The sequence below is a fragment of the Mobula hypostoma genome, chromosome 22 (genome assembly GCF_963921235.1).
Source record: "Mobula hypostoma chromosome 22, sMobHyp1.1, whole genome shotgun sequence".
NCBI lineage: Eukaryota > Metazoa > Chordata > Chondrichthyes > Myliobatiformes > Myliobatidae > Mobula > Mobula hypostoma.
In genome coordinates, this window is record NC_086118.1 from 39,275,532 (window position 1) to 39,301,590 (window position 26,059).

The 26,059-nt window shown below is 42.1% G+C and overlaps 1 protein-coding gene across 5 annotated transcripts in view; it reads right to left on the reverse strand.

The window, feature by feature from the left end:
* Window positions 1–23,855, reverse strand: part of LOC134360288 (platelet-derived growth factor subunit A-like) — an 85,565-nt gene extending 61,710 nt beyond the window's left edge. For 4 of the 5 annotated variants that reach the window (XM_063074468.1, XM_063074471.1, XM_063074467.1 and 1 more), the window contains exons 1-2: window positions 23,646–23,855; window positions 18,857–18,940 (exon numbers count right to left, since the gene is read on the reverse strand). In XM_063074468.1, the coding sequence (XP_062930538.1) occupies window positions 18,857–18,940; window positions 23,646–23,738 (177 nt within the window). In that variant the 5' untranslated portion in view covers window positions 23,739–23,855. The remainder of the gene's footprint in view (window positions 1–18,856; window positions 18,941–23,645) is intronic. The other variant, XM_063074469.1, reaches the window with a different exon arrangement.
* Window positions 23,856–26,059: the final 2,204 nt, after the last annotated feature.

Genomic DNA, 26,059 nt, shown 5'->3' on the forward strand with positions numbered 1-26,059 from the left:
GGTGTGGAAAAGAAAGTGAATCTTTTTAAGGCACATGGTTTAGCTATGTGCCGAAAGGGAGTCATACACACTCTTACCATCTCTTGCAAACGGAAAGAGATCGAGTGATGAAGGAAGATGTGATGTGGAAGGATAATTAGGTATGAGGGTATCACTGTCTTCAGTGTCCTCTACACTCACACTGATCTGGGACCCTTTGGCAGTAGTTCCAGTATCCTCCATTCTGCCACACAAGGGATTCCCGGGTCCTGCAGAAAGAGGCTCCCTCTCTTCTCCACCTTACTGACCAGAACCTACAGAGCTGTGCCTGAAAAGGTACTCGTTCTCATCTGAAACAGCCTCAAATAAGCTCTTAAAACCTGTGGCATGACTTCCACCAGCAGACTGAATAATAAACATCTCGCCTTGAAAATTTGCCAGCATATGTGGCTTTAATCCACGCCAGCTGGACCCTGCCGGTGCCAAACTGCTTTCAAAATTGGACTCATGGTCTGTGCAAAGAAAATAAAAAGAGCAGTTAATGTTGCCTGGACACTGAAATCATTGTCATGAGTTCAGACGATCCTGTACCAGCACAAACAATCACAGGGTGTTTCCAGATTATGATCTCAGCACAAATTCCAGCTGAATCTCCATGTCTTTTGACAGTTATACTGCACATTTCCGTCTCCCTCTTCTGCTAATGTGAGCTTCGTTTCCCTCTGCATCCTGCTAAGTATACCCGCAGAAAAAGAATCTCAGGGTTGTATGTGGTGATATGTATGTACTCTGATAATAAATTTTACTTTGGACTTTGAACTTTGATATACAGTGGCCACTTTATTAGGTACACCTGTACATCCGCTTGTTAGTGCAAATATCAAATCAGCCAATCATGTGGTGGCAACCCAATGCATTAAAGCATGCAGGCGTGGTCAAGAGACCGAACGTCAGAGTGAGGAACAAATCTAAGTGACTTTGACTGTGAAATGATTATTTGTGCCAGAAATGATTATTGGTTTGAGTATTTCAGATGCTGCTGATCTAGATTTTTTCATGCACAACAGTCTCTAGTTTACAGAGAATGGTGCAAAGAAAAGTCACCCAGTGATGATTTTTAACTCACTTCACTGGGAAACTAATATTATAGCATGCTTTCAAACCTCAGAAAGCCATTGTTACCACCGGGGACATTGTTACTAAGAGATGCATTCCATCTTCAGGAAATTTCTTTCAGTTTCATGGGAATACTCTAAAACCTCAATGACATACATGTGGTCATTTTCCATGTGTTTTCCACTTGGAATAGAAATGATCCAGAGTTCCAATGGCAGAGTCACGACAAAGATGAAATTGTAGCAGATAAGTTCATCTTTCAGTGGCAGAAGTCCTTCTGACTACTGTTCCAGCGATCAGTGAATAAATGGTGTTATTGTACCACTAATTCTACCCCCTTCCCCTTCTCTTTAACCTCTGAAGCAGCGAGCTTCATTAACAGCTTATGGCCACCTCAACCATGACCTCACACTTTCAGAGATATTGCCTTTGTCCAATCCATCCCTCACCAATCTCTGTTTGGTTTCTCTCCTTTTCAGTTTTCTGATAATGGGTCTTTGACTTGAGATATTATTTTCCACAGATATTGGCTGACTTCCTGAGTGTTTCTAGCATTTTCTCGCTGCATACCTACGATAACGATTGTGTTTCCTAATTTTCCCGTAACATTTGGTCAGTTTCAAAACCAACTCCTATTTCCCTATATATTTTTTGCTCCTTTAGTTACTAGGTAAATAGAGTAACACATACAAAATGTTGGAGGAACTCAGCAGGTCAGGCAGCATCCACCGAAAGGAATAAAGAGTCAACATTTTGATATACAAACCCCTTCATCAGGACTTGGTGAAGGGTTTCGGCCCAAAATGTTGATTCTATTCTTTTCCATAGATGCTGCCTGACCTGCTGAGTTCCTCCAGCATTTTGTATGTGTTACTCTGGATTTCCAGCATCCACAAAATCTCGTGTTTATTGCTAAGTAAATAGATACTGTATTCATTATCAATTTAGACTTACAATATGCATCAATGTCTCTGAGTTACTTAAACTGAATTAGTTTTTGCATACAATCTTCAGGAAATTTGTTTCAACTTCATAGGAATATTTTCAAAAGCCTCAGTGATGTGCTTGCGGTATTTTTGCATGAGTCACCACATGGGACAGGAATGATCCAGAATCCCAAAAGCAGAACAAAGGTTCGAAAAGTTCACATCTGTTCTTACATTTCTTTTGGGCAAATTGACTGGCTGGCAACCCTGTTGCTGTATGGATGCATTCATTCTGCCTTGGACCCAATATACTGAGTGAGAATAGAGCCTTTGCTTTCCATTAGAAGACACTCCTTTATAAAATCAGGAGATCCTGTTTTGCAGATTCAAGTTAGTATCACCAATGACCAGGTTTAGGCAAGAGAAGGAATTTCTTAAAAACATTTCAAAGCTACTTCTGGGAAGCAACTTAGAAGCAAACTTGGTTCTCTCCTTCCCAGTTGTGACAAAGGGTCTTGGATCTGAGATATATTCCAATTTTCTTTCCACAGATGCTTCCTGACCTGTTGCATGCTTCCAATGTCTTCTGATTTTATTTCGGGCTTCTGGCATCTGCAGTTTTTTTGATTATCAATAGCTAGAAACACGGTCTGCTGCTTTTGGAAAGAGAGGTGCTGGTTTAAAGAACTGCCAGTTCCACTTCCACCCAACACACCCTCTCCCCAACATCCACTCTCCTCTGCTGATAAGTCTTTGTGGTTGTTTTGGTACCTTTAATAGGGATAGGTATATCCCCATACATCAGCAAAGTCTCGATCACAGTGGCATCTCTCTCTCTCTCTCTCTCTCTCTCTCTGTGCTGGTGCACTTTCACCCCAGATCTGTCACTGGAGAAATACTAATACAACAAATGGGACTCTACCCTCAGTATTTTTAGGCTTGTGTCCTTCTGAAAAAAGATGTGATAAACACATACAAAAAAGCAGAGGCAGGAGCGAGTTTGTGTGGATGAATCAATCTAACAAATGTATCCGCTATTAAATATTGAAAAATTGATGATAATGCTGAACAATTTTTTTTGCCTCTAGATATCATTTTACTTGTAACTAAATCCAGGAGTCTATATGAATGGGGCTACTGTGCAATATTTTCTGCTGGCCTATGTAACAGGAGATATTGTGGTCGCCTCACACATTCTCTGATAATCGATTTATTATGATGTTTGAATGTTAGACCCAGTCAGTACTAACCCCATGTACTGCAGAGAATAAAGGCCCTGCTTTCAACCCACTTATGGAAATGGTTGTTTAACAATTTACACTTGCAGGGGTGTTTAGAAAAAAAACCTCTTTCCCTTTCAAAGAGATCTTTTGCTCAGGGAATCCCACCATACCTCATCTCCATTTTAGGAACAAATTTATCAAGAGGCAATGAATAATAACAAATAGAACATTTAACCATGCTTTCAGCTCAGAGCTACTACTTCCTTAGACTAGGTTCACGCCACGGTGCCTTTCTATAAAAATAATAAAGCAAAAGAGTTGTGGTTAACCACCTTAACTGGCACAACCCTACAACTTAGCTTTGGACCTAATGGGTTATGAATGGTTTAAAGCTACATATGTTCAAATTTCAAAGTAAATTTATTATCAAGATATATGTATACTGCCCTGAGATTAATTTTATTTACTTATTGAGATACAGTGCAGAGTAGGCGCTTCTGGACCTTTGAGTCAGATCATCTCAGCAACCCCTGACAAACTGGATTAACCCTAATCTAATCATGGGACAATTTACAATGACAAATTAACCTTCCGGTACGTCCTTGGACTGGGGGAGGCAAGCGGAGGACCTGGAGAAAATCCGTGCATTCCACAGGGAAGATGTACAGAGACTCGCAACAGAACGGTGTCAGGATTGAACTGCAAGCTCCGAAATGCCCCGGGCTGTAATAGCGTCGTACTAACCGTTATGCTACTGTGGCGCTCAATTATATAGTCACAGTTGTAGGGAAAGGATGAATAGGTCAGGACTTTATTCTTACCGGCATTCACAGTGGGACGTAGAGGTACAATAGAATCAATGAAAAACTACACAAATACTGACAAACATCCAAGGTGCATATGGAATTAAACTGCCAAAAGAACAGAATTTGTAGTGATAGACAGAATCTTCAAAATGGGAACTGCGCTTATGGATTAAATGTTTCAGTGAAAGGAAATCCTGTTTTAGACTGAAGACACACAAGATGCTGGGGACACTTTCCCCCTTTCTTCCCAGTCCTGATGAAGCATCTCAGCCCGAAATGCCAACTCTTTAATCCTTTCCATAGATGCTGCCTGACCTACTGAGTTCCTCCTGCGTTTTTGTGTGTGTTATTCTGGATTTCCAGCATCTGCAGAATCTCTTGTGTTGGCACTGATAAAGCTTGCATACAAAATTTCAGCTTTAACAAAAGAAATGAAAGTTTCACTTCTGAGAGCTAATAAAGATCACTTCTGGTGATATGAAGCAAGGGTCTAGACACCACTTCCACTGGGGCTGTAGCAAACTATAAAACATTTGTACCATAAGACATTGAATCAGAATTAGGCTATTTAGCCCATTGACTCTGCTCCACCATTCTATCATAGCCAATTAATTATCCCTCTCAACCCAATTCTCCTGCCTTCTCCCTGTAACCTTTGACATCCTGACTAATCAAGAACCTGTCAACCTCTGCTTTAAAAATCCCCAATAACTTGGCCGCCGCAGCCGTCTGTGGCAATGAATTCACAGATTCACTGCCCTCTGGCTAAAGAAATTCCTCCTCGTCTCTGTCCTAAAGGGACGTCCTTGTTTGAATGCTTCATTAAGCTCACCAACGGAAATTTACTAGGTAGTTTGTCATTGCTGGGAGAGATGTAATCAAATTTCAGACCAACAAATCAACAGTGAAAAAGTTCAGAAGAGTGAATGGTGCAATTTTGCTTCACTAAATTGGGCATTTGGGGCAATTCTGATGGATGGGCTTCACACAAACGTTGGATTAAAAGTTAAAACTTCAGATGATCCAAGACAAAATGATTGAGATGGCATTCAGGTGGGCAGCAAACAGATATTATTAGTGAACAAAATTGTTAGGTATAATGTTTACATAAATAATGAATGCCTTGCTCAACAATGTAGGCAAATTAGCATGACAGAAAATCAAATCAAATTATCACTGATTTAACAGAAGGCCATTAGGCTTCTGAACTCCCTGCCGCATTGTATTCAGTGTCACTGGTTAATCTGTTCCATACTTTACAATATTTAATATTAACATTCTTCAGTTTGTTATTTATGTGTGATTTATCTGTAGATTTTATCCTTACCTTCTCAAGTTATCGAATGCCAAGTGTGTTATGTGTACTCCTGTGCTTTACACCCTGGTTTGGAGAAACAAAGGTGTAAGCCTGTTTCGGGACTGCTGAAACTATAGAGGCTCTCCCTCCTCTCTACAACAGGAAAGGTACTCATCCAAATTTTATGAGATCTCCTGCCTGAGTTCCAGTGTGGCTTCCGTCCAACCAGAAGAACATCTGGCATGATTTTTACAGCACGTCAATTGCAGGAGGAAGTCCAGGAACAAAATCTCCCTCTTTATATGGCCTTCATAGAACTTACAAAAGCATTTGACTCTGTAAATTGTCCTGCCCTTTGGCAAGTACTGACTAAAGTCGAGTGCCCAGAGAAATATCTCAAGATCCTGTAGCTCTTACACAACGTTATGAATGCAACAGTCATCAGGAACAACGGCTCTGAAACAGTACCTTCCAAGGTTGAGACTGGGGTCAAATAGGGTGCATCATTACCCCAACTATGTTTGCTGTTTTCATTGCAACCATTCTTCACCTTAACAGGTTCAAGGCAAAAGGCAAGGTGTCAACTACTTCCATCGTGGAGCTCCAATATGCAGACGACACCATCATAGCTCTCTCTGTGGAGGATATGCAGTGCATAATGGGTGCTTTTGCCAGAGCGTACAAGCTCCTGGGACTTGATCTAAACATCAAGAAAACCCAAGTCCTGCATTAACCTGCTCCAGATAAAGCTCTTAAATCTCCAACCATCCAAGTTGACAACATCCCTCTGGAATACACTAATCATTTCCCACATTTTGGCTACCTTCTTCCTTAAAGAGCCAACATTGACCTTGAAATAAATCGCAGAACAGGCTGTGAGAGCGGAGCCTTTGCCAGGCTGAGAAAGAGGGTTTTTGAAGATCGGGATATCAAGACCAACACTAAGCTTCTGGTCTATAAAGCTATAGTTCTCCCATGCTTGCTACGCGGAGCGAAGTCATGGACAACATACAGCAGGCACATGAAATCCCTAGAAACTTGCCATCAAAGATGCCTCTAAAAGATTCTGAGAGTTAGCTGGAAGAACAGCATAGTAAATCCAGCAGCCTGGAGGAAGCTACCATTAACTCCATAGCCACAATCTTGACTCAACACCAACTGCAATGGGTCAGCCACATCATCCGTGTGTCTGACTCCCACCTCCTTAAACAACTCCTGTTCGGCCAACTCAAGGATGCAAAGCGCACTCCTGGAGGGCATAAAAAGCAGTTCAAAGACAAAATCAAGACCCACCTGAAGAAGTGCCACATCAACAGAAACTAGCACAGGATAGGAAAAGCTGGAGAGTAGAATACCTCCACCGTGCTGCTGAGACTAAGCGGCTTCATCGTAAGGAGAGACTGGGAAAGGCCCAACCAGCTACATCCGCCACTACCTCAATGACCTACAGCTGCCGACACGGCAATAGGACTTGTGGATCACAGATCAGCCTCTTCAGTCATCTCAAGGCCCACAAGTGACCAGATCAACCACCAGGAGAAAAATCATACTCGACTACGAGTGATCGCTAATGACGATGGGGGTGTTTGGAGAATCGTTGTCTCATTTCTATATACATTACGTGGTTATATACATTATATACATGTATATAGCTAAATGACAATAAACAACATATATAATGTGAAATTTTGTTGCTTTGTGACAGCAGTACAGAGCAAAGATATAAAAGTATAATAAATTACAAAATTAAGTAAGCAGTGCACAAATATAACAAGGTAATGTTCATAGATTCATGCACCATTCTAATAGTAGAGGGAAAAACCAGTTTCCTAACCAATGAGTGTGCGTCTTCAGTCTCCTGTAATTCTTGACTGGATAGTAGTAACGAGGAGAGGGGATGTCCCAGATGGTGAGGGGGCTTAGTGATGAATGCTACCTTCTCGAGGCACATCCTCGATGGTGCGGAGGCTCGTACCGATGATCGAGGTGACTGAGTCGACATCCTTCTGCAGCTTACCACAGGGTAAATTGATAAACTGATTTATTATTGTCACAGGTGCTGAGGAAGAGTGAAAAAACTTCGATTTGCACGTAATCCATAGAGATCGTTTCATCCCATCAGTGCACTGTGATAGTACCAGGGAAAGCGATAACAGAATGCAGAATAAAGGTTTACTGTTACAGAAAAGGTGCTTTGCAGGCTGACAAAAAAGCGTGCAAAGCCATAGCGAGGTAGATTGTAGAGTTTTTTGCAGTACTGAATCTGACTGATGAGCAAAATATCTTGTACTTTATTGTTTACCTGCACTATAATTTTTCTTTCGCTGTTACACTTTATTTTGCAGCCTTAATTTGACTTTATCTTGTTATGATTTGATCTGTGTGAACAGTATGCAAAACAAGCATGTCAATGTATCTCGGTACACGTGACAATAATAAACCAATTCCAATTGTAACATTTGTCTTAACAAGATCATGTCTCACTTTGCTGTGCTCCAGAATCAACCTGCTCAATCTCTTGCTCCCAGAAACAAGCCTAATAAATTTTCTCTGCTCCATCTCCAGTTCAAGCACATACTTAAGACCAGCCCTAAGTGAATAGCAGGTCCTTCATAAAAAACAAGAGGAGACATTGGCGTCACGAATGGATACAGTTATCAATGTACTTGGTCCTTTCACTGACATGTGCCTTATGTTTAGTCGATCTTAACAGTACCCCTGCTTATAATAATAACACAGAAAATCTTGCAGTTTTTGGCAGAAAACTTATTGCATTGACCATTACACATGATGTCACTTTCAGTTAAAAAATAACTGTGAATAAAATGGGTCAAAGTTGGGAAGTGGCCATGGGAAGTCTCATTTTATTCATATTCCAACCTCTTCCCCCGCCCCCCCATGCCCATCTGCTGCAGTTCTGGTATATCAGAGAAAACCCACTGGGCCACATTGTCCTGGATAGAGCTGAGCACCCTGAGAATAGTTAGAGCTGCATTCATCCAGGCAAGTGGAGAATATTCCACCACACTCCTAATTTGTGCTTTATTGATGGCAGGGAAAACTCTCTTGGTCATCAGAGAGTGCTTGACTTGCTCAGCCTCTCATCTCTTCATGTAGCCCCAGTATTTATAGTGCCTGGTCCACTGGTGTCTCAGGCCGCTGCTAACCCTCAGGATTTTGATGCTGAGAGACTCAATGATGCTTATGCCATTGAATGTCAAAATCAGCTGGCTGCAGTTTTTTTCTTGTTTGAGTTGGTCATTGTCTCACTATTTTATGGCAAAAATCTTATTTATCGCTTATTGACCGATGCCCAAATATTGTCCAGGTCTTGCTGCAAGCAGGCACGGAGTGCTTTATACACTGAGGAGTTGCATGTGGAATTAGACATACAATATCATCAATAAACATCCCTATTTTTGACTTTACTATGAAAAGAGGACCAGCAAAGGAAGAGCTGAAAGTGTTAAATCAGGAGCACTAATCTGAGGAAGTCCTGTATTGATGTTCTGGGGCTGGAATAGCTGATCTCCAACAATCACAGCTATTTTCCATTGTGCATGATATAATTCCAGCCATCGGAATATAGTTGCCCATTAACTTTGGGTTTTACAAGACCTCCTTGATATGACTCTGAGTTCAATGTTGCCTCAATATCAAGGGTAGTCACTCTCACCTCACTTCTAGAATTCAGCTCTTTGTTCCAAGTCTGTGATGAGTTTGAAACAGTCTGATCCAGGCACAACCCAGCCCCTGAGCAGATTATTGGTGAGTTGGTGTAACTTGATAGCACCTTTGAAAACACCTTCCATGATTTTACTAATAACAGAGCATAGATGGATAGAGTTGGGTCCCCTCCTCCTGCCCTTTTTCCTATGATCCACTCTCCTCTCTTTTTAGATTTCTCCAGCCCTCTATCTTTCCAACCCATCTAGCTTGACCTATCACCTTCCAGCTATTCTTCTAGCTATCCTCCTTCCCCTCCCCCCCCCCACTTTTTATTCTGGCATCTTCCCCCCCCTTCCTTTCCAGTCCTGAAGAAGAGTCTCGGCCCAAAATGTCGACTATTTATTCATTTCCATAGATGCGACCTGACCTGCTGAGTTCCTCCAGCATTTTGTGCATGTTGCATTGGACTGACAGAGCTGTAGTTAGCCAGATTGGATTTGTCCTGCTTTTGGTGACCAGGACATACCTGAGCAATTTTCCAGATTTTCCAGTGGTGACTCTACTAGATCTGCTTGGCTAGAGGTTCATCTGTATTTGTGCATGGGTACTGCGGCTGGAGTATTGCCTAGTCTCATAGCCTTTCCTATGTCCAGTGATCTCTGCTATCTCGTAATTACATATGAAGAGAATTGAACTAGCTTCCACGATGGAGGCATAATTATGAGGAAGCTCGGATGGATTATATACTTGCCACTTCTGACAGCTCGGCTTTGAACGTTCCTGGATTCAGGGTCAACAAGCAGCAAAGCAACAAAAACTGAGGGAAACATAACAAAAGAACTGCCTGGTACCACACAGGGCAACACAAGAACAATATGAAGTTACAAAAACAAACAAAATAATTGCAAATGAATAGATTTACAGTCAGCATTTGCGCAGCTCATCTCTACCCAAGCAATCCCACCAAATTAAAATTAATACCATTTTTAAGGGTCATATTTAATCTTATCTGGATTCTTCCTGTATAATGGAGGGATCTGAAATTAAAATGATACTGTAAATTACTTAACAAATGTTGGGATGTCACGTGCGACTATTTTGACTCAGTTATATACACAGTTCACTGATAAAACTCATACGCATGCATTAAGGACCAATAGAATAGCCATTAAGCCTCCGGCTGCTTATGAAAGGCTATCAAATAAGTGAAGAAAACAGAAGCAAGTGGAAACAAACTACTGAAAGGTAGAACAGTTGGGTGGTTATTATAAGGTAACTTCAGTTATTCTCATATAATTCTGACAAGATGGTGCTGGCGAACAGAGCAAACAAAGGAGACGTCCTTCAGAGAGTTCACGAACTACTTCTTTTACTTCTTTCAAATATGATGCGTGTGACTCGAAGCTGTGTGATTAATATTTGAATGGTGTGTTCTTGGGCTGACTGAGCGATCTGGCTCTTTGCTGAACCCAAGGGAGTCCGGCAAGGTTTGGAGCAGAGTACGCGGCCTGGAGATCAAGAGGCCGGGAGACAGTGGAAGCCCACGATCAACTCCATTTCTCACCGATCTTGCTGATGAAAGCATCAAGCAAGACTGAAATCAATAAGGGAAGGATGTGTGTTCAGTGCCGTCTGCCTGCATTTGAGGGTTTGCCCTCTCCCTCTCACTCACTGCCGCTGGAGTCTTGGATCTCGGGCAAGGTCTGATGGGCACGGTTTGTGGATTGGACTATACAGCTCATGTTATGATGTGTTTCTGGTTTCTGCTTGCTCCTTTTTTATCACTGGTTTCCATGATTTTGATCAGAGTGGACTTGCTCTGCGGTCAGCAGTCAATGAACGCCAGAGCACTAAGTTGAACTGAACTGAACTGAACTAAACTGAACATTCTGTGGTAAACCATATATATATAGGTTGTAACTGGGTTACCTGTCTGGACATGCCCCTCTGCTGACTGCTCCTGTGGCGCCTCCCACAGACCCCTGAATAAAGGCGATTGTGTCACTGCTCCTCCCTCAGTCCAGGACAGATACTCAGCATGGACGTTGGACCATTTACTGTTAATAAAAGCCTTTCAGTATTTACTCTACTTCCAGTCTTTTGGGGTAATTGATAGTGCATCACATTCTTAGATTGTTTCAAGGCTCTGTCGTTTGACGTTTAATATTCTGTGTGTTACTTGCTCGATTTTTGCCATTTGCGGGATTTGTTCTTTTTTTTGTGCGTTGGGTGTTTGATGTTTTCTTTGAGTGGGTTCCATGGCCTTTCTTTGTTTTGTGACTGTCTGTGGGAAGACAAATCTCAGGGTTGTTGTATACTGTATATATACTTTGATAATAAATGTACTTTGAATCTTTGAATAAACTAGGATATCATAGGGTTGGGTGGAAGTAAGGAATTCCTTAAACCTCAATAAGAGAATTCTTGAATCAGACTCGGAAGGCAGGAACCAGTGTCAGGTCAGTATCTGGGGAATGCGGAACTTTGTTGAAAGATTCTTGATTCATACTATTAACTCTGATTCTCATTCTAAAAATAATGCCTACCTTGATGAACAGAAGTCTCAAAAGGGATGTACAGCCAGCATTGCTGTCATATCAAGCAACAGATCCAAACGTCACTGTATGGATTAAGATGTCTATTCATTAGTTGATCTGATAATATTGTTTGATGAAGTTTTAAGGTATACTGATGAGCTTAGTCTAGTAGATATACTTCACATGAACTTGAGTCAAGCCTTTGACAAGGTCCCACATGGGAGACTAGTTCAAAAGTTTCGGATCTAAGGATTGCAGTGCAAGTTGGTAAAATGAATCCTAAATTGATTTGGCAATAGGTCCCCCATTGGGATTATCTCCGAGAGGATAATAGTAGAGAGTTGTTTTTCTGATTGGCGGCTGGTGACTAGTGGTGTTCCATGGTGATTATTATTGTGATGTCAAGTTCAATTTCAAGTTTAATTGTCATTTAACTATACATATGAATACAGCTGAATGAAATATTATTCCTCCGGAGCCAAGGTGCAAAACACATTGCCAACAGTCACACACGGCACACAGCACATGATAGCAAAAACACATACAGTTACAAAAATAATATACCCAAGTCCCTGACTGGCATGGCCTGAAGATTGGTTGTGCATGGGGTGTTGTCCTGGAGCCACATCTCGGTAAGAACAAATGTAGAGTAGTTCCTCGCCACACGCAAGTGTAGCTGCAGGTGATTGCAATCCAACTTATCTTCCACCAAGTGGACACTAGAGGGCAGCACCAATGGAAGGAGCCAGGAGCCAGCCCCAACCCAGCACGCCCACAGAAGCCTCCGCTCTCTCCCACACCGCCTCCGGTGTCTCCTCCCCTGGGTGGCTGCAACAGGTGGCACCACGGCAAGGGCCTGGCCCACGCAACAACCGAGGCGATGCAGCGCCGGTCTCGGAAATGAACCAATGAAATGGACTTGTGGTATTCTACATTACCGATACCCAACAGGGTCTTGCGATCACCAGAAAAACATCCAAAGCAATCTGTTGCCCCACTTGTTGGACTGGGCAGCACCCCTGCACAACAACGGTACACAAAAGATCTGAGCGACAATGCGGTACACAACAAGTCCAGTTCCATCGCGATCCAGCAACTCACTAGTGGGATAGACCTGCAGTAATTGATGTTCTTGTCTTGTGATCAGAAAAGAGGTGTAAAGGATGAATAATTACACCTTTGTTTCGCCCCAGAGAAGCCACTGCAACCGTGCATGCCGCCACCTTACCAGGAAATTTGTATGTGAATGATCTTGCTATGATGTAGGTGCCATGATCAGTCACTTCAGAGATGACAAGAAGGTTGGTAGAGTTATTGACAGTTTGGAGGCTGGCATGGCTACAGCACAATGTCAATGTTTTGGTGAAATTGGCTGAGAATGGCAGATGGAGTTTAATCCTATAAATGTGAGATGATGTTTTTGAGAGAACTATGAAGGCTTGGGCATACACCATGTATGGTAGGTTCCTGGGAGTTTTCAGGAACAAAGAGACCTTGGTGTACTCTGAAAGAGGCAGCACAGGTAGATAAACTCATCAAAAAGGCTGGATCCGTCCTTGGCTACAATCCAGACTCTGTTGAGTTGGTCGTGGAGAGGAGTTCACTAAGCAAACTGTTATCCATTATGGACAATCTGGTACATCCTCTCCATAACCTACTGAATAAGCAAGGGGAGCACCCTTTCAAACAGGCTCATTCAGCTCCACTGTCACAAGGATTGTTATAGAAAATCTTTCCCACCAAATGCAATAAGCATATACAACAGTTCATCTCTGTGTGTCACGAGAACACACATCATAGTACAATAGTCTCTGTTTTATTATTTCCTACATTATTATTGCACATCGGTAAATTATTATTTTGTATATTATTATTCTGTAATTTATTATTAGTTAAGTCTGCACACTGCTAAATGGGTTTTTAAATGTTGCTGCTGTAATGAAAGAATATCCCACTCGGGATCAATGAAGTATTTATTTTTATTATTATTATTATTAAGAGGGAGTTTGGGGCTCTGACCTTCATTAGTCAGATGCCAAATGCAGAAGTAGGGAGGTTATGCTCCAACTTGCTAAAAGGTTGACCACATCTCTGCCGGATTGCTGCATGCAGTTTGCTCACTGCACTATCGAAAGGCTGTGACAGTGCCGGGGATGGTGCAGAGGAGATTTACCAGAACATTGCCTGAGATGGAATGTTTTCAGTTACGAGGAGAGACTGGGAAAAACTAGGTCTTCTTTCCCAGCAGTGGGCAAGGTTAAAAGGGGGCATGTTTGATGTATACATAATTATGAGGGGTATAGATAGAGTGAACTGCAGAAAACCTTTCCCCGTTTTATACGTGAATAAAACGGGGAGATATAGATTTAGGGAATGGGGAAGAGAGTTAGTGTGGTTCTGAGGGGAACTTCTTACAACCACACTGCCTGTGAGACAGTTGGAAGCAGAGTAGCCAACAGCATTTTAGAATTATCAAAAGGAGCACCTGAATTGCCTTGGCATTGAAAGTTATGGGGAAAGGGATGGAAGATGGGATTTATACTTGTCAGCATGGGTGAGGTGGGCCAAATAGCCTGTTTCCCAGCTCTACCTCTCTATTATTCTATGACTTGTTTTTATTTCATTTATTTGGAGATACAGCACATTAACAGAGAGTGACTTGGCCTTGAGGGCAGCAAGTATCTGCACACTGCCCATGGGTGTGGGATCATTATAATTCCTCCCATCACATGAGGGTTTTGAAGATTGACCTCCCTCACTGGAAATGCAAGCCCCTGTGCATCAACAATGACCTTGACCTCTTGTCCCTGTGAGTTAGTCAAACTTCTATCAGGTCTAGATGTGCACAGCTAAAACATTTATAAAGCAACGGATGCATGTGAAATCTGAGTCGTTTGCTGTTACCACAGAACCAAGAGTTGTTTAAAGTTATAACTCTGCATGAGGAGACAGAGAAACTGGACCCTCATGCTTCACTTTTCCTTATTCTATATTTCATTACAACTCAGGAGGAGGCCAAATAGGGCCACACACTAGGCCAGCTCAGGGGCCAATCCCTGCCACAGATACTGCCACCCTAGAGTGCCCAATTAGCCAACCAACCAATGGGAAACCATTAGAAGCCAATGTAGTCATGGGAACAACATGCTAATTCAGCACAGTCAGCACCAGAGGACAGCATGCCATATCATTGACAAGAGATGGGTCGAAGGGTCGAAGCATGAATTATGCAGGATATACTGTTACGGATCCACTCTCAATTCTGCCCCATCAGCGTAGCCTCATTCCTGGACAAAGTTAAGATTTTCAGACATTAGTGTTGGTTGCTCCTTAATAATGCTGAAGCTTCAAACATTTCATGAGCCGTTCTGAGTGGTGTGGTGTGCCTCCCTCTCTGACTGTCTCCCAGGATCAAGCAACCCTAACTGTCAAAGGAAGGTCAATATTTAGTTTAATCCAACAGGTAGCTCCTAAACTATTGCATTAAATGAGCCCATGAGCCACTGAATTCAAATAATCTTCCATTTATGGGAACGGTTTTTGCCTGATATGACTCAGAGATTGGGGGCTGCCATCATGCCAGATGTCTTTGGCCCCAAGTTGTGGAAGTGTTCATGACAAAATATGTTCTGTGAGTTAACTTCAGTGCTCAAAGTATTCTGCCCAGTTGCCACTTGCCACACTGGTTAATGGAAGAAGCTGTTGTCCTCGAGGGATGGTTTCTAACTGCAGGGTAACAACGTTAAAAGCAGGTGATGTGTGGGCTGACGAGTTTGAAGCTCAAGATACACTTCGCATTGTGATCATGTGTGAGTTTACCTCTAAGTACATGGTCCAGACTTCAGTTTTGTTGGCAGAGGCAACACATGGAGAAAATAAACCCCACGCCCAGCTCTTGTGCATTTCTGTAAAATAAAACTAATTGCCACACTCAGTATGGTCCATTGATGGGGTATGGACGAATGGTAAAGGATCTTGCAGCATGTCCCAAGCCTCCTGTCATCTAAGGATACATGCCAATGAAACTTTGCATGTAAAGAAAGTTTGTCTATCAGACATTGTCTGGCAAAGTAATCAAATGACTTCTCTCTCCTGTATGACCTGCTTTTCCAATGTGTTATGGTGTCTGATAGTAACCAGGCTCTTTCTCTTCCTCTCCTTCTTCCTTCTCATCTTACTCTTTGATTGTATTTTCATGGTTTTCCTCTTTATCCTCAGGGAAACACCCTGTTTGTCTATTTGCTCGGTTGTGTGGGGAAGATGTTGATGAGTATGCATTAGGAGACCCTTTCCATGGGTACTGGAGGGCCTGGAGTGCTACAAAGAGACCTTTAGAGATCTCCACTAAACTCCTTATGCTGACATGTTTTTTATTAAAAGCTAGTGATGGCCCAGGATGGAGAATTCAGTGAGCAGGGGATAGATTGTATCCTCAAGATTCGCCCACCAGGTCTCAGGGAGCTGTGAAAAAGGTTAGGCAGCTGTGACAGTCTTAGACTGAAGAAGTCATGGGAGCTTGTCAGATACCTTGTACTGATGGCCGAGCCCAACCTGAACATTAATACAATTACAGGAAACAGTATGAACGTGTCCTTGAGGAGTATCTCCAGACACCTACAGCCCGTGGAAATGAAAGCAGTCTTCATGTACACAGTGTGTCAATAGACTTCTCATTTCACAGTTTAACCATTAGTGCCCGCACAGGTTAGGCAGTGGACCAAATGGAGAAGGATCCTGAAATAGGACTCTTCATTTTTGAATTTTATTTTTCCGGGTTTGCGGTAAAACAGAGGCTCTGACCTCTGGTTAATAGGACAGAGAAGAAGCTTTGAGATGGCAATCAACATCAGTATTAGCAATTTTATAATTAATAATGGAAGAATTCCCTCTGTTTAACAATATTCCTCTGTAGCATCATTTTACATGACAGAGACCACTATATTTTTAGAAGATTTTTGTTCTATGGTAATATGATGTTTGCTAGAACCATAAAAATAACCTTTCTCTCTCTCTCTCTCTCTCTCTCTCTCTCTGTATATAAATATATATATTTTTATATAGGCATCCGTTAGTCTCATGAGACCATGGATTTATGCCTTGGAAAGTTCCAGGGCACAGGCCTGGGCAAGGTTGTATGGAAGACCAGCAGTTGCCCATGCTGCAAGTCTCCCCTCTCCACGCCACCGATGTCGTCCAAGGGAAGGGCATTAGGACCCATACAGCTTGGCACCGGTGTTGGCGCAGAGCAATGTGTGGTTAAGTGCCTTGCTCAAGGACACGCACGCAGCCTCAGCCAAGGCTCGAACTAGCAACCTTCAAATCACCAGACGAACGCCTTAACCACTTGGCCAGGTGCCAACACTAAATATCTATATATAGATATGTATATACACACATATACACACAGTTAGGTTATTCCTCTACATTTCGTTTTTCTTTTTTCCCAGTATATATCATTATCCAGAAAACTTGAAATAGCTCACTTGGGTTGAAATCCAAGTCTTCAATATCCTTTGTCAGCAAAAAACTTTTAATACTTTAACAATAATGAAAATATCCTTGTATTAATTTTTAAAAGTCATCTGAATTAGTTAATTATCACCATCTTTAAAGTACGTCAGCTCAATATGGTTTAGATACAGACTGAAAAATTCCCAGACATGTTATTACTGTTATACAGTCAACAGAGAAAGAAGATTCACATTCTGCTTTACACGCTGCATTTGGTTTTTCCAGACACCACATAACTCGAGTAAATAGAAAAATTGCGAGGAAAATAATCAGACATTGACCTCGATCCCCTGCCTAAAAGTCAGCACTCACAAGACAGATTTCTGCCTTGGTTATGAGTAGAGTCTATGTCACCTCACAGAGTGCAGTGGGAAAATTGCAGACATCCTCAGATTTCTCAGCATTTTGAAAAGGAAATCTGCTGGCTGCACCTGTCCCAGTTCACCTGGTGTGGATCCAACTGCCCTATTAGTTACACAAGGAAGAAACAGCTGTGGGTTTAGGGGAGGGAATTGAAAGTGCATGTTAAAATTTTATTTGAAAATCAAAAATTTGCTAACGTTTGAAATAAAGACAGAAAGCACAGTAAATACTCTGCGAGGCAGGCTGCATCTGTGAAGAGTGCATTGAATCAAATTTTTCATTACTGACTTACAGGGCATGAAATTATAGGATGCGAGTTAATATGTTAGGTCAGTCACACCAACAGAACTGGAGATGAGAGATAGCATTCATTTTAGGTTGGAGAGGAGGGGATTGGAGAGAACAAAGGGGTTTTTCCGTGATTGTGTTCTGTGCCATCCAGTTCATAGATGAACAGGGAGTTAAAGAATAAAGAACACAAGAACATGTTGGAACTGTGAGAGTAACATGGTAGCTGCTGGAAGTCTGAGACAAAAGAGAATACTGAAAACATCGAGCAGATCAGGCAACATCTGCGGTGAGCGAAGACCTGTGTTACGATGGATGACCTTAAATCAGAACTAGCCAGTTCTGATTCACGACAAGTTTATCTGAAATTGCTGACTTCATTATTAAACCCCATGCTGCAACATGCCCATGTGCTGTTCTTTGAGGTTTGTTTAGATTTTATTGGGAGAGCATAGGAGGCCAGAATGAAATTAGATTGGGAATTGAAGTGACAAGCAACTAGAAGCTCAAAGTGGACAGAATAAATGTGCCGTGCAAATTGGTTTCATAGATGAACAGGGAGTTAAAGAATAAAGAACAAAAGAACATGTTGGAACTGTGAGAGTAACATAGTAGCTTGATCTGCATTTGATTTCAACCATATTGTGAGCACCAATGGATTTGGAGAAGTGAAAGTAAATTGCTGCTTCAACTGAAAGTAGTGTGTGGGTCCCCATAGAGTAGGGAGGGAAGAGGGAAATCGGTAGGTGTTTCCTCTTCTGCAATTGTAAAGGAAAGTCCTGTAAAAAGGAGAGAGGCTGATGGACACTAAGGACCAAAAGGATTTACAATGCTGAAAGAGGAAAGGAGGGGAAGAGGTAACTGGTGGCAGAATTTCACTGAGGATGGTGGAAACCACAGAAGATGATCCATTGAATGTGGAGGCTGGTGGGGTGGAAGATGATAATGAGAGAAACCTTACTCATGTTCTGATTGGGAGGAGAGGAGTTGATGACAGAGGTGAGGGAAACGCATAGTTGAAAGCCAAGGCTAGAGAAAAGTCGAAGACATATTGTTGGCACTGGTGGGGAGAGTCTCATCATCAGGATGGATACAACAGAGAGAGAGGTAAAAAATGGGAGAATGAAAAAGAAGTCCTTACCGGGAGCAGGTTGTGAGAAGGTGTAGTCGAGATAGCTGTGGTAGTCTGTGAGCTTGTAACGGATATGGATGATGAGTCTCTCCCCTGAAATGGAGAAGGAGAGATTGGGAAAGAGAAGGGAAAATACAGATATGGAACAAGAAGCGTTACTTTTCCCACCTGAAGGTGAGAACAAGTTAGAGGGCAGCAGCAAAAGTTTTGGTTTTGTTTTGTACAAATACAAAAGAGAGACACCAATAACTTCATCAATTTAGCATAGTTGTAACTCATAGGATAATAAGACCAAAAGACATAGGGGCAGAATCAGGCCATTCAGTCCATCATATCTGCTCCACCATTCCACCATGACTGACTTTTTATTCCTTTCAACCCCATTCTCCTGCCTTCACCCCATAACCTTTGACACCTTGATTAATTAAGAACCTATCAACCTCTGCTTTAAATATACTCAAGATTTGGCCGTCTGAGGCTATGGATTCCATAGATTCACCATCCTCTGGCTAAAGACATCTTAGTTCTAAATTGACATCCCTCTGTATTGAGGGCTATGTTCTCTGCTCTTAGACTCACTCACTATAGGAACCATCCTCTTCACATGCAATATTCCACATGCTTCAATAAGATATCCCCTCATGCCTCCAAATTCCAGCGAGTACACACCCAGAGCCTTCAAACACTCTTCATATGTTAACCCCTTCATTCCCAGAATCTTACAGGTGAGCATCCTTGGGGCTCTTTCCAATGCCAGCACAGCTTTTCATCGATAAGTGGCCCAAAACTACTCATAATAATCCAAGTGTTGTCTGACTAATGCCTTTTAAGGCCTCAGTTGTAAGACTGAGCCATGCAGGTTCCCATAGTTACCCCTCTGATTTGGAGCTGAAAGATTCAAAGTCACAATAACTTCAATCAGGCAGCAGAGTGTTTTAACATCTGTCAGCAACAGAATTCCTTGGCTTCCCCTCTTATTACTTTCCAGCACTTTCTGGCTTCACTTTAAGTCAATGTTTGTTTAATTCCTACTGACTTCAATCACTTCAATTGTTTTCAAATATGGTTTTTGGTGTTTTAATGTTTTTTTAGGTTTATAATAATTTGAGGTTTTTGTAATCATTATCTATGATAGCGCCTGAGTGATTCTGAAGGTTAGTTTTAATGGGCAGTAAATACACGGCCTGTCAACCTGTCAGGGAAACCCAGGAGGCAGACCCTGCCGCACACACACTCAAGAGAGATCCAGTACTATTCCAGGCCTCTCCAAATGACTGGAACTCAGAATCCCAGCGGAAATGTGCCAGCTCCAAAGGCAGGCCACCAACAAGCTTGGGCATCTTGCCAACTGGTGGAAGATTCCCTTCTCCCCTTTGTGTAAGGGTAGTTAAAGCCTTGATATGCTTGGTTTATAAGCTTTAGTCTTATGTCTTCTTTTCTTTTGCTTCATTAAAGAAAAACGAAAACAAAATTATGTGCTATGGAAAGGGGCCAGAAAAGACTGCAGACCAAATAGCAACATTGTTTAAGTATTTTTTTAAAAAGCAGTTTTAAATCCTGTGAGATTCTGGGCTGCTCTATGCAAAATGCGCAACTAATGAAATTTGTACACAGAGATAACAATTAGCTAGTTACTTTAATACTCAAGTGGGAATTTTGAGATAAAACGCTGAATGATCAGTTAACTGGAATGAAGTGGCAAATTGCGTTATGCAGTCCATAATGAATACTAAGGATCTTTTGGGCTCATACTCACAGGCAAACCTCTGTTTGCTTCCCATGACCCTCTAGAATACATTGTTTATTTAAACAAGCTCATTCAGGAATTTAATTGTGCAATAACTTTTTTGAACCAGAATTTGCAGTAACGTGACCTAGAATTTAAATGTATGCGAACAAATAAATATCAAAGTTAGCAATCCTATTGTCAAAGATGCCCTGCTCTGTCGTAGAATGAATGACAACAGTAGCTTGCTGAGAATTCAGCCCTTGAAGAATGTGGAATAATGGAAAAATGTGTTTATCTGATATGCCTTAATCAAACTATTATAAAAAAAAAGTATTTATTAATCCTGGTCTAATAATGTGAAGTCACAAACATGGCAAAATAACTCCCTGACAAAGAAAATTAACGTTAAGAATTGTGGAATCCTATTACTTCAGATTTGAACTAGCGTTGGAGACTCTTGTTTAAAAGAAGTGAAAATCTGTTCTTTCTCCCTCTCTCTCTTTCTTACACCTGATATTTAGATACTTCTTCTAATTAACACTTTCGTTTCAGACTCCAAAATGGTCAATTATTCAATTTTTCAGTCTCATTGTTTAAGGAAATACACATTTGCCTACTTTATTATATTTTAATATGGACAATTTACCCCAGCATGAAACCAACCTATAAACGAGCATTGTCCATTCCTTAACCCTAGGATCAGAAATAAAGTGTGCAGCAATGATAATCTTCACATATCTATATTTTTGATGTTCTGTTGGTCTACTCTCAGTAACATCTATTTTTTTCCTGTTAGGATAGTAACATTATTTTTTACAACAGCATGGTCTGCATAATGCTTTTCAATGCCAGTGTCCCAGGTTCAACTCCCTCTACTGTCCGTGAGGAGTGTGTATGGTCTCTCCATGTTGACCGCATGGGTTTCCCCCCACAGTCCAAAGGGGTTAATTAGACACCTGGATGTAACTGGGGTGGCGTGGGCTCGTTACTGTATCTCTAATAATAAAAAGTTATATAGCAACTTTACCGCTTTGAATTCATATTATAGCAATTCAAATGCTTTGGGTCATCCTTAAATGTACTTGAATGCAATCTTTTTTTCCTTGCGTATCATGCTGTATTTGTTCACACATCTGGCTTCTGATGAAAGGACAGAGACCCGAAACATTAATCCTGTTTCTTTCGCCACAAATGGTGCTTTACCTGCAGGGTATTTATATATTTTTTTAATTCCGTCTACAGTTCTGCAAACGTACAAAGAGAAGAAATGGGGCAAAGTAGTCCATTCAGCCCCTCAACTCTGCTCTGCCATTCAATAAAATTATTTACTTTTTAATTTTAATTTTTATTTAATTTTATTTCGCGATACAGCACAGTAACGAGCCCTTCTGGCCCAATGAGCTCCCCCATGTGACTAATTAGCCTACTAACTGGTATATCTTTGGAACGTGCCATACCTTCACAGGGAGAATGTACAAACTCGTTACAGACAGCGGTGGGATTTGAACCCGAGTCACTGGTGCTGTAATAGCATTACGCTAACCACTACGCTACCACACTGCCCAAAGAGAAGACCATGGCTGATGTTCCGTATCAATCCCTGATTTCTCTAACAGCCAAGGGTCCATTAATCTGGACTGAATGCAATGACTGAACCTCCAGCGCTTTCCAGCATAGAAAATTCCAGATTCATCACTCTCTGCATGAAGAAACGTCTCCTTATTTCAATCTTAAATGACCGAGACATCTTAGGAAACCTCCTCCCTATCCAGAGCAACAGGCAATCTGTAGGAGGAACTCAGATGGCCAAGCAGCATCTGTGGGACAAAAGGAATTTTCAGTGTTTTGGGTGACCTCCATTCTGAGCAGAGATTTGAACCAAAACGTTGACAATTCTGTTCCTTCCATGGATGCTGCCTGACCCACTGATTTCCTCCAGCAGATTGCCTGTCGCTCTACATTCCAATATCAGAAATCTCTTGCAACTCCCCACCGTCCATGCCAGTCCCACCCTTCCACATCTCAATGAAGTAAACTCTCAGTCTTTCAAACTCTAGGGAATAGTGGTGCAGATTACTCAATTTTTCCTTATTTGGCAGACCCGCCATTCCAGGGATCAACTTGTGAACCTTTGCTGCACCCTCTCAATCACAAGTATATCCTTTCGGCAGAAAGAAAAATTCTCTGCACGATACTCTGAGCATTTTGTGTTCTCGCTCGTGGCTGTTCTCCGCTCAATACGTACTCTCCCATGTCGTGATTTACACTTTAATGTCAAATATCCTTTTCACAAATCAAAACTAATATCCTCCCTTCGGGAATTGAATTGAATTGATTTTATTTCTTACATCCTTCACATACATGAGGAGTAAAAATCTTGTAGACAGAATTTCATGATTTGTAAATACAGAGCATAAAACAACGCTGTAACACATAAATCTCTGAGGTCTGTTACTGCTAATCGATTATGCTAATATAAACAACTTGTAGAGTGTTACATTGTCATGATGTCACAGAACACTACAGCATAGAAACAGGACCTTCTGCCCATCTACTCCATGTCAAGCTATTACTGTAGCATGTTCTCAACTTACCAACCCTAACCGTACATCTTTAGAATGGGAGAGGGAACCAGAGCACCCGGAGGAAACCCACATGGTTACGGGTAGAACGTAAAAGCTTCCTACAGACAGAAGCGGGAATCGAACCCCAGTCGGTGCTTGCTGTAAAGCGATTGAGCTAACCGATACGATACCATACTGTGTATTGATCAGTATTCATCACAGACACCTAAGAAACACTGCCACTGTGCAATATGTGCACACACCCTAGAAAATTATATATAACAATATTTGTGCAGAACCACACCGGGCTGCAATTCGCACAGTTTGGGAAATTGCAAGTAATTTTCTTATATCACAAATGTACTCTTATCACAAAACTACACTCAGAAGTTGTGCAGTAATTAGAAGTACAGATCAGAAATCCAAGAAAAAGTAGGTGCTCAGACATGCAGGCAAAGATTTCAAGAATTTACACGCTATTAGGTCTAAAAGCAATGTCTATTACCTCAGAGATGGTAGTCCAGAAACAGAAGAGAGATATGAAAACAAGGACCTGGGATTTCATGCTGCTTCCCGCCGTTTTCTGCAAAAGATCCATTTACTGCAACTGTGTGGGGATGAACTGAATTATAGTCCAGTTAATTACAGGGTATTTAGTCCCTTTTTTTCCCCTGAAGCTGCCCAGCAATGTTTGCAAATGAGATCCTCACATACTTTTTCCGCTCTAAATCTACGCCCACTAAAAGCCAATGGAATTCATTAGTGAAAACTTTCCCTTTTAACTCTTAGGCTGCTAAAGAGCACCAGTCAACATATAAAACTGTCTTCCCAGGACAGTCACTTTTTAGAATTAGGAAGCATTTTTTTTTCGCTCTTAAAGAAGATAAAACTTAATGAGGAATCAGGAGCTGCAAAGTTTGTTTGTCTAGCATCTCTTATTTGGCCATTTGCTTCTAATTTAGCTTCCAGAGTGACTCAATCGTACGGAGAATGGCGCAAACACATGACTCTGTCATATATTGAAGATGTGCAGAGCTGGTAGATCATGACGGAGGTGTGCTGATCTGACACCAGTGCAAATGCTTCGGAGCTCAGTGGTGTTGCTAATGTCACATTGCCCAGGTGAATCAAGCACTTAGAAGCAGTAGGAATCCCTCGCCCAACCTCAGCAGATAGTCAGGGTGCACAATCGCTTCTCCCTCCCCGTCACCATCAACATGGGTGCCTCCCACCCACCCCAGATGCTGAGCTTATTACTAAACACTCCGCACTGCCTAGCACCTGAAAAATCACATTGCCAACTTCACCGATGAGACAAGAAGGGTGGGTCTCATGACCAACAACAATGAGAAGGCCTATAGAGATGAGGTGGAAGACCTCCAGGCCTTCTGTCAAGTATATAACCTCTACCTGAATGTCAATAAGACAAAGGAGATCGTTATCGGCTTCAGGAGAATGCACACACCCACCCCACCCCACCCCCCCATGCCACCCCTGGCAGCTTCAAACTCCCAGGTGCGCACATCTCACACAATCTCTCATGGTCCCAGAGCACATCCTACACAGTCAAGAAAGCTCACCAACGCCTCTATTTTCTGAGGAGGCTGAAGAATGCTGGACTGGACACTTTTACAGATGCGCAGTAGAGAGCACCTTGACAAACTGCGACACTGCTAGGTGCAGAAACTGCACTGCGGCAGACAGGAAGGCCCTACAACGGGTCGTCGAAACTGCCCAATGCATCACTGGCCCCTCATCAAGGGCATTTTATACAGAAAGGAGCCAATAGCCCCCACCCCACTATTTTCCCCTCTCCCATCAGGGTGGAGGCTACGTAGCATTCACAACAGGACCATAGACTGAAAAACAGATACTTTCCCCAAGCAGTAAGGCTGATCAACACCTCTACCCACTAACTCCACCACTATTTTAATATTTCTTGTCAGTCACCTTCTGTAGAGCCTAACAGCACTTTATGGACACACAATCTATCTATCTTATTTTTATTTTTATTGTGTTTTTATTATTATTGTGTTCTTTATCTTTCTTTCTTTTATATTGCATCAAATCCAGACTCACAATTATTTAATTCTCCTTTACACTTCTACACAGGAAATGCCATTAAACAATTTTCAATCAGCCAGTCAAAGAATCTTCTTCAAAGGGATGTTTGTTCTCTACTCATTAACTCCACCATTACTTGAATATTTCTTATCAGTCACCTTATATACATCCTGGTGTCTCCTCTACATGTACCAGGTGGTCACGGAGTTTGCGTTGACATCAAGGTTGCTTGGTGCTCAGTTTCAAGATTTAAGATTCAAGTATATTCATCATGTACGTCAAAACACATGGTGAAATGCATCATTTGCATTTACAACCAGCGCACCCGAAGCTGTGCAGGGGGCAGCCCGCAGTGTCGTCAGACATTCCAGCGTCAACATAGCATGCCCACAACACTCTGCAAAACAAGGCAGAGCACAGCAAAGCAGCACACAAGCAACAAGACGACAACAGCAAAACAAGCTCCGATCCCACCCATGCACATATGCAGGCGTCTATCCCCAAGGCAGGTCGAATCCTTTGGCCTCCAGCCTCCAGCGGACTCGGATTTGGACTTGGACATGTAGGTGTTGGGCCTTCGAGTACTACAGCAGACCCCCGCCAACACTCGGCCTCGAAATCCAGTCTCACTGATTCGTGAACCCAGGGGGTGATTGGATCTCGTTCCTCCTGCCTGCACGGGACTCTGGCTCAAGAACCTGCAGACAACTTGCTGTCCCTTCGTCCGTGCTGGTCTGTGGGCCTGACATGCGGGCAGACTCCTGGCCTGGTCCGCGGATGTCCTATATCCGCATCGCAGCCCTCCGTGTGTGCGTGATTGCGAGGGATATTCTCCAGAAAACGGGATGCCGCAAT